This window comes from Rhea americana, unplaced genomic scaffold (genome assembly GCF_003343005.1).
Source record: "Rhea americana isolate MKP2758 unplaced genomic scaffold, rheAme1 scaffold_498, whole genome shotgun sequence".
In the NCBI taxonomy this organism is placed as follows: domain Eukaryota; kingdom Metazoa; phylum Chordata; class Aves; order Rheiformes; family Rheidae; genus Rhea; species Rhea americana.
Window position 1 is genome coordinate 29241 of NW_028186643.1, and position 9268 is coordinate 38508.

Here is a 9268-nt window from a genome sequence, read left to right on the forward strand (position 1 = left end):
CCCAGCAGCCCCCCCAGCTCACCTGGACTACAGGCAGGGCAAGAGGGGTCCTGGCTGTGCTGCCTGCCCACCCTGCTGCTTGCGGACCCGCTCACCCCAAATTCGCRGTACCTGGAAAGCCAGCTGGCAGAGCTGCGAGATCCATTCGTCCCGCTGCTCGGCTGCCAGCACATAGCTCTTCTCCGTGGTGTTGAGGTAGAAGGCAGCGGTGGCTTTGGGACAGCTCTCTGTACCGAGGGGCCCCACGGAGACACAGTCCGAGAGGCGGATCACCCGGCGGGCGCACCTCCGCAGGGAGGACTTCTCCAGCACTGTGCCATCATCCCGCACATCAAACTCCTCCATCCGAGCCACACCGGAAGGGCTGGCAGCAAAGAGCTGCGCTCGCATCTTCCTCCAGGACTTCTAGGGTGTGGGAAGGGCACAGATGAGGGGCAAAAAGGGTCAGCAAACYGCTGCCTCCTGCATCCTTGCCAGTGCTGCCCTCCTTACCACACCATGGTAAGGGCTCCAGCCTGTGCTTGGCGATGCCCTTCCCGCACCCTCGGTGAGGCCAGGGACACCGCACATGCTGGGGAGGATGTGGCGAGCAGGGGCCTTCACAGCTCCCCCAGCACCTGCAAGGCCGGCTGGTCCCAAAGCCAGGGCTGCTGGCCACCAGCTTGGCGGGGCGGCCAGCCTGGCCCTCCGGCGAGCTTGCCTTCGCTCACCAGGTGAGTCACACCTGCCCCCGGCCGGAGAGGGAACCCAGGGGTCCTGCTCTCCCGTTCCCTGCTGCAAGCACTAGCCYGCTGCTGCTGCAGCTGAGCCTCTTCGGCTGTTTTCAGGACAAACTTTAATGCAAATTAAAGCCGTTTTGAGCTGCTCAGGCTCTTGCAGGCAGCCTCACATCTACCAACCACAGCTAGTCCCTGCAGCTAGCTTCCTCCCAGGGGAGGCTCTGCGGTACCCAGCACCTTCCCAGTCTGTCATGGGATAGAGGAGGCGCTCCCCCCCCCATGTGCCTTAAGAGTGCAACGGGGCCTCCGCCCCAGCGGATGCGGCCAAACCCAGAGCCCAAAATACCCACCACTGTAAGCCCACCTACGTCCCATATGGCTGGGCATTAGCCTCTGCTCACATGGGGGTCTGCCCGCCTCAGCTCTGGGACTCTCGAGAGTATTGAAGGCACAGCGATGGCCCAGCACGTCCACCGAGCACAGGGAGAACTGTCCGCACCCCGCAGGCTGTAGGAAGGAGCACGGCCACCCTGCTGAGGCAGCAGGGATGCTGCTGGGCATGGCCAGTGAGCYGGTGGGACCTGCCATACAAGCATCATCTCACAGCTCCACGGGGCTGGCTTGACTCTACCAGGGTACCATAAAGTACCCAGATTTTGACACTCAGGGCCCATCCCCAAGGGCCCAGCACACAGCAGCTGGGCAGCAGGTCCAGCCCTGTGGCTGGCTTTTCCCACAGCACTGCCCCCCAGGGCCAGACTCGTCAAAGGCTCAGTGCACAGGGACTTCCTACGCGTGGTCCCACCACCCCCACGGGCTGCGAGGGGCTCCCACCCCTGCTGCCCCACTTGCGCACACGCACCGGAGCTGTGCCTCATTAACACGAGTTTATTGTTTCACTGCGAACTGCGTGGCGATCAAGCGAGGAGACAGACCCTGTACATGGGGGTCAGTGTGAGCAGGGGGCTGCTCGGGCGAGTCCCCTCAGCCATGGGGGAGCCACCTTGCCCTGCTGTTACACCTGCAGAGCCCGAGACCCTCTTGGGCTCTGGCTCCATCTCTTCCCTTCCTAGGCTGCAGAAAGCCCAGATCCCCCATCCAGTGAAGGCCTCCTCCAGAGCCTAGTGTCAAGGCAGAATAGGGCACGACAGTGCTCTGCATGCCACCCCAAATCCACCCTCCACCTTTTACCTTTCCAAATTTGCTGTGCTGCACATAGAGGATCCCATCCTTCACAGGTCTCTCCATGGGCACAGCACTGCCCTGGCAGCCGGTGCAAGAATCTGGGACTCAGACTACCATCAGCAGAGAAATGTGACTGCCGCAGCTGAAGCAACTGCATGGGGCAGACTTCCTTTTCTCAGCAACTTCCCCTTTTTTGGTGTGTGGGATGAGGGGCAGGCTGGGCCACCAGMGGCGTCCATCCTCCCTCCCCCCCACACGAGGGCAATGGGGTAGAACGCATGCAGCAAGAGCACAGGAAGCTCCTAGGGCACTGCCTGACATGAGYGCAGCATGCTCTGCCCAACCCTGGCCGCATCAGGGCACAGTTGCAAGGTAACAGAGAAACTGCCCTGGCCACAGAACAGCAGAAAGAGGCAGCCACCAGCTGAGGGTGCACAACATGAACAGGGGGAAACAGTTCCAGAGGAATCCAGAGGCTTGCAGGGGAGCAACGTAAGACCCCAGGTATGCCACCACGGAGATGAGTGGAGAGAGCAGGCAGCTGGCCACACAGCTGGCCACACAGGCGCCACTACCTGCTTGCYTAACGCTTGATATCAACACACCATTTATGTAATGGGCTGTTGCAGCACAGTTCATCACATTTCCTCCTAGAGCAGGAGCTTCAGCAGGCTGAACTGGCAACAGTCCTAGTGGCCAAATGCCTGGAAAAGAGACCAAAGCAGCGCAGGACAGGCCTGCAGTCCAGGACTGGTCTGGGCTTTGGGAATTGAGGGCAGCTGGGACAGCACAGTTTGCCCAAAGAAAGCYGAAGTGCAGCCCTCTCTCCCAGCCTTGGTGGAGGCAGCACTGGGCAGCAAGTCCCCAGGCTAGAAGTCCATGGAGCTGTGGGCCAGGTAGTCCTTGCGGCCAATGTTGCTGACTTGCTTCGTCTGCATTGCCTCCAGCTTGGGGCAGTCAGTGATGCGATGGCCCAGGCCACCACAGAAGGCACAGCCCCGTTCACCTGCAATGGGAGCAGCGAGGTCAGGGAGAAACACACCGCACCAGAAGAGCAGTCCCCACCCCAGGGGCTATGCCTGCAGTTCCCACACTGCAAGCAGCACCGGGCCATCCAAGCAGCCAGGCAATGACAGTCTCGAGGCAGGCACCCAGAGAGCAGCGAGGCAGGAACTGCCCTGGGAGCCTGGAGCGATGGGAGACTTGCTGCCCCCTTCTCACCTCCAATGTCCAGCATGGTCTCATCCCCACAGTGCAGCACCTGGAGCACAGGAGGCACCTTCTGCTTCGCCTCCAAGAGCAGAGCCTTCAGATCCATGAGCACTGACTCATCTGTGGGCAGAGACACAGATCAGATGCAGCCCAAGCAGAGGCCCAGCACAGGAGTGCCCTGAAGGATGGCCTGCAGGTCCTCAAGGCCAGCTGGTGGCAAGGGAGCACTGTCTCCTGTCACCATCTCCCCTCCACAAACACTAATGACTACACCTCGCTTGCTTGGGAAAACCACAACTGCAAAGGCAAAGGCAGCTCTCAGGGAAGCAAGTGACTTTGTCCCATCGCCTCATATACCTGCAGCCCACTGCACARGCCCCCTAGGCAGGCCCCAGCCCAGCCCCACACATTTTCTTACCACAGGCCTTGTTGATGAAGGTAGTAGCAATGCCRGTGTTGCCTGAACGGCCTGTACGCCCAATGCGGTGAACTGCAGTGAAAAAGACAGGTTCAGGCCTGCGTAACTGCAGCCCAGGCAATGCAGCAGCAAGAGACAGCCCCGCTCCAGGTGCTGCAAGGACAAGCACAGAGTCCTGCTGGCCTGCACCCACCCAGGGCCCACTCCCCACCGTAATTCTCAATCTCCTCTGGCATGTCATAGTTGATCACATGCTGGATAGCTGGGAAGTCCAGGCCCTTGGAAGCTACATCAGTGGCAACAAGGACATCTTTCTTCCCATCCCGGAAGGCCTCAATGGCTTTTGTCCGCTCCTCCTGATCTGCAATGGACCAGCACAGAAAATCAGCAAGGGCACAGCTCCCAGTCCTATTGAGTCTTATGGTCTCAGGGCCAAGCATCACTCACAGCTCAAGCTCCCCCACTTTGAGAGAATATACACATCCTTTCCCTAAATAGGGATGGACACGCAGGTCCATCACTAGCAGCGTCCTTGACCTCCCTTGCCTCATCCACTGAGGCWGAGAAAGATGCCTAGCTCCGTGCACAGAGATGCAGCTTAGCCCTGTGTGCCTCACTACATTACAAACTCAGCCAGCCCTGCAGCAGGGGCCTGGCATGAGAAGTCTCAGCTGCTCCCAGGCTCTGCCTTTTAGGCTAAGGCAATGTGCACAGGACCCTGTGCTCTCCGTGGGCTTAGCTCTCCCTCAGATGATCACAGTGCCACTCAGCACTGTGGCAACACACAGCTCAGCCGATAAAAGCAGGTTGGCAAGGTGAACTCACCCGTCCCGATAGACAGAGCAGAGCGCAAAAGGAACAGCCCCAGAGACAAAGCTAACCTAGTCAATCAGGCACATGCATCTGTGCACAAAGACCCRAAATGCATTTGAGATATTTAGAGATAGCCATGTGGGAGCTGCGCTGTGTTCGTGCCTCCTGTGCTAGTGAAGGACGCCCTCACAGGAGGGAACCATCTCATATGACCACAGCTGCTTCCACCTTGGCTATTGCCCTGCTTCCCACCCAGAAGGGCATGACATTCCCAGGTGCTCCTGACATTGCCATGGTCCTTCCTCAAACCATTGTGAACTGCTACATGTTGGGACCTGCTGTACTCAGGCACCACAATGGTAGGAGTAAGGTGAGACAGGACAACATCTGTCTGGGCAGGCCCAGGCGACACCTCCCGATACGCTCACAGACCTTTCCCTCCATGGATGGCCACAGCTTCCACACCCTTGAGCAGCAGGTACTCATGGATCGCATCAACATCCGCCTTCTTCTCCGCAAAGATCAGTACCTGCCACAGCAGAGGCATCATGGAAAGAGAATAGCCCTTCTGCTTGCCTGTACTGCTAGAAACCAGCACAACTTCTAGAGAAACCTCCTCCCTCTCGATGAACAGACAAAGCACATGATAGTTCTGGGCCTAAGAGCGTACCTAGAGTATGGTTCACTTGAATACCTGTCCCCATATGTGGCACTGCCTTGAATTTTGCCCTGCAACATCAACACCACATCCCCACTGCCTGCTCAGGGATATGTAGCAGATGTAGCAGTCTGCTACATCCATGCGCCTGGGCTGAGGTGCACCCACACAGACCYAGACATGCTGCCAGAGCAGCAGGAGCACATTACTCACAGGTGGCGGGGTCTTCTGCAAGCACTCGAGTAGGTACACCATCTTGGCCTCCTCCTTCACATATTCCACTTCCTAGGAACAAGCACAGGGACAGGTCAGGGAGACAGAGCGACAACTATTGGCAGGTGTTGCATGACTTGCCGTGGAGRGTTGCCAAGGAGGGCCAAGAAGCCCAGCTCTCTGACAAGGAGAAGTATCAAGTGCCCTTGTAAACTGCACCGGCTTCCCTCTCAGACATAGGGGAGCACCCAACTACCTCACCTGCACAACGTCCAGGCTGGCAGCACCTGCTCGCCCAACGTTGATAGTGATGGGCTTCACCAGGGCGCTCTTGGCAAAGTTCTGAATCTTCTTGGGCATTGTGGCACTGAAGAGAAGGGTCTGCCGCTGGCCCTGCACAGGGAACATAGCACAAGCAAGGATTTAGCTCTCATTCAAATGGGCAGATGCAGGGACCGAGCCCCAGGGTAGGATGTTTGTATCATGCCAGCTGAGTACCTTGAAGTAGGAGAAGATGGTACGGATGTCCCCCTCAAAGCCCATATCAATCATTCTGTCAGCCTCATCCAAGGCCAAGTACCGGCAGATGTCCAAGCTCACCATCTTCTTCTGCAGCAAGTCCATGAGGCGGCCAGGGGTTGCCACCATCATGTGTACACCACTGTGAGACGAAAGAAGGCCACAGTCAGACACTCAGGTTCCTGCCCCACATAGCAACATGCAGGGAAAGGTTCAAGGTGCAACTGTTCAGTACCAACACTCCTCGCTCGAGAGCTCGTGCTGTGGGCCGGCAGGCCAGTAACATCCCCCCAAGCCCTCRCCTCCACCCACCAGGCCAGCCTGGATGTCAGTTCTTAGTTCCCTGACAGAAAAAAAGAGCACAACTCCAGCGCCCAACACTAAGTCTTACTGTTTGATTGTCTCCATTTGCTCCTTGACGGACATGCCCCCAATGCAGAGGGCACAGCGCAGCGGGGGCAGCCCGTCCTCCTGCAGCAGGCGGCAGTAGTATTCTATGATGCCRTGGGTCTGCCGGGCCAGCTCCCGCTGCAGACAGAAAACCATTAATCCCCACACTCTGTTTATCCCCTTGCAGTTGCATTTGTTCCCATTGAGCATCAGTAAAAGCTTCCTGCCATGCTTCACTGCACCCTTGCAGGAAGGTGCCTCAACACACTCACAGAGGGACAGATGATGAGTCCATAGGGGCCCTCTCGCTTGGAAAATGGCAGTCTCTTCTCCTGTTCCAGGCAGAACATGATAACAGGAAGCGTGAACACCAAGGTCTTCCCAGAGCCAGTGAACGCAATGCCAATCATATCCCTTCCCGAGAGGCTGTCAAGGATACAGGGCTGAGTGTGAGTGGGAACATCACAGAACAGCTCAGATCTGCGGGGCAGGCTGCGTGCAAGGTGAAGGGAGTTTCACCTATCAACAGGAAAAGCACCTAGCTGACACCGCCAGGTAGGCTGTAGGGAACAGAACACTCGCCACACTGGGACAGAGTACTCACATCGTGGGGATGCCTTGGATCTGTATGGGTGTTGGCTGCTGGATTCCTTTCTTCTTCAGGCCCCTTAGGATAGCTGTCAGAAAACAACCAACATGCACGTTCAGAGACTGAAGTTTTCCMCTGCTTTCCTCCTAGCTCATTTCTCAAAAGCAGCTCTTCCGCTACTGATAAATACACCCCAGGCCAGCAGCTAGACAGCTTAGGAAACATGACTACCATCCTGAATGTAAGCTGTGATCTCATTAATGCAGTATTAAAGATCTGTCAGCTTTGCTCGCCACGGTGAGTGTCCCATGAGGACTCTGCTCCCCTGCCCTTCCAGCCACACTCCCGTTCCTAGCCCACCTGCTGGAAACTTCATCTCCTTGAAGCTCTTGATGGGAGGGGGGATGCCCTCTCCCTCCACRAGAATGTGGTACTTCTTGCGCACACGATCGTGTCGTGCCTCTGACATGCCCAGGATGTAACGAGGCGCTCTCCAGCTGTGGAGGCAACAGGAAAAGGTCACGGTGAAGAACAAGCCTGGCGCTCCACAGTCAGTGACCCCAGCCAAGGTCCCGGGGAACTTTAAGCCTGGGTCTGATGCTCTACTAGGGAAAGCAGGTAACCCCACGAAGCTTCATGGTGCAAGCACGCAGAAGATCCAAGCTTGTCYCACACATTTAAAATTTCTCCGGAAAGCAAGTAAGCAGTCCCAAGCCAACAACTGAAAACAGTCCAAAGATGATGGTTGTAATGTGCCAAAATCTTTTGGACGCATCTCACTTCACCAGTTGCCTGCTACTGCAGGGCCTTGAGCAGTGTTGGCTCCTTGGGCTCTCAGTCTCCTTCTCTAGCTTAGTGTTCTCCAAAAACTGAAAATCTAGCTCAAGCCTTCGAGCTTAACATAGATGTACCCTAGTAAAGCTTACCATCTTACCGTACATAAAATAACATCTAAAATGACCTGATAGTCTTTGATCTTACATACTGTGGTAAGATGCCAACTAGTGCAGCACCAGAAGAACCAGTGGTCACAGAGCAGCCATCAATCTAGCAGGTTGCATGACTTATAGTTCTCCTCAGCTGCAAGGAAGTGAAGTTTTCAGGAAGACAACGTCTGTATTGTAAAACATACCTGGTTTTAATAGGATCATCATATGTGATGCCCTTCGCCATCTCCTTCACTGACATCAAAGCTGCAAGAACAGACCCAATAAGATCAGTACAAACTATCTATCTCCAGGCACATAGCACTCCAGCAAAGTAGTACTCGGGGCAAAGGTTTGGGGGACCATGCTCAGAGACAACTGAAAAACAGCAGTACCCCAGAGAGCACTTCTGGGCACAGAAATACTAGGTACTGCAAGCCTGGTGTGTCTGTGCACCTAGGAACTAGCAATGACAAAGTCTTCAAATTAAGTTAAACAGTCAAATACATACTGAGAGATTTTGCTGTGGTTTCCTTTCCTATCCTTGCACGTAAACATCGCCAAGTATTGCAAGGCAACTGACGGACTCCCTGCTGCAGTGACAGCTCTAGAAACCAGTGCGAGAGACACAGAGCTCCCACAGCTCACCTCGGCCCTCTGCCACGCTCTCCAGGATCTTCTCTTCCTCTTTCAGCTGCTTCTCCTTGGCTGACTCCTTCCGAGCTGTGGAATAATCAGAGAAACAGTGAGAAGGTTTCAGGGCCCCAGAGCCACCTGGCCCTGCTGCCAGCTGTCTCCCTACCTTCCGCCTTCTCTTTGAGGTGCTGGTGCTGATCCAAGAGGCTGATGTTGGACTGAGGCCCCAGAGGGATATCATCCTCATCACCCCGCTGCTCGCTCCCACTGTCCCTCTGCTCCTCTTCCGACACCACCTTCCGCCGCATCTGCAGCAGYTTCTGCAGCTGGAAGAAAAAGACATGGGCAGGCGGTGGGAGAGGGCCCACACCGCGACGGCAATGCACGGTCTCCCCTCGGCCGGCCGCCGCCGCGGAGCCCCCCGGAGCCCCGTTACCATCTGCTGCTTGCGCTGCTTGACGGGCACGTAGGGCACATAGTCGTCGTCGTCCTCCCCGGAYAGGCCCGACGCCTCCGACGCCTCCTCCCGTTGTCTCTGTGGGGACACGCGAGGTGAGGCCTGGTCGGTGCGCAGCGGCGCGGCCCGGCGCGGAGCGGGCCCGGCGCGGAGCGGAGCGGAGCGGCCCGGCCCTACCTTCCTGTCGGCAGCGGCCTCCATGGCGCCGTCTCCACGCAACGGCCGCGCCGCCCCGGACGCAAACGCCGCGCGGCGGAAGTGCCGGCCGCAGGGCGGGTACTGTCGCTTAGCAACGTCCCCGCGCGCGACGGGAGCCGGAGGTGGAAATAACCGCCCGACGGGCCGCCTCGAAGGCCAAACTTCGCCGGAGTGCGCGAACCGCACTCCTCCCCCCTCCCCCCCCGAGCGCGGGAACAAACGACCAAACAGCTGGGTTTAAATAAAATAAAAAATTAAAAAGTTCTTTATTGAGTCCAGCAACGGTCATTGCCCGCAGCGCAGGGAGCAGGGCACCTGCGGGGCGGTGGGGGGGG

The 9268-nt window shown here is 57.1% G+C and overlaps 2 protein-coding genes across 2 annotated transcripts in view; both read right to left on the reverse strand.

Moving 5' to 3' along the window:
- DOK3 (docking protein 3) overlaps positions 1–2395 on the reverse strand; it is a 3998-nt gene extending 1603 nt beyond the window's left edge. The window contains exons 1-2 of the mRNA XM_085317324.1: positions 1911–2395; positions 112–405 (exon numbers count right to left, since the gene is read on the reverse strand). Coding sequence (XP_085173450.1) covers positions 112–405; positions 1911–1967 — 351 coding nt within the window. The 5' untranslated portion in view covers positions 1968–2395. The remainder of the gene's footprint in view (positions 1–111; positions 406–1910) is intronic.
- A 99-nt stretch (positions 2396–2494) lies between these two features.
- DDX41 (DEAD-box helicase 41) lies at positions 2495–8978 on the reverse strand. The gene is made up of 17 exons (XM_085317323.1): positions 8913–8978; positions 8715–8813; positions 8445–8604; positions 8291–8365; positions 7849–7909; positions 7077–7213; positions 6732–6804; positions 6400–6553; positions 6129–6265; positions 5717–5879; positions 5480–5611; positions 5219–5290; positions 4780–4876; positions 3746–3895; positions 3535–3606; positions 3126–3236; positions 2495–2910 (listed from the first exon to the last, which is right to left on the reverse strand). The coding sequence occupies exons 1-17, from the start codon at positions 8934–8936 to the stop codon at positions 2774–2776; spliced, it is 1854 nt and encodes a 617-aa protein (XP_085173449.1). The 5' UTR covers positions 8937–8978; the 3' UTR covers positions 2495–2773.
- Positions 8979–9268: the final 290 nt, after the last annotated feature.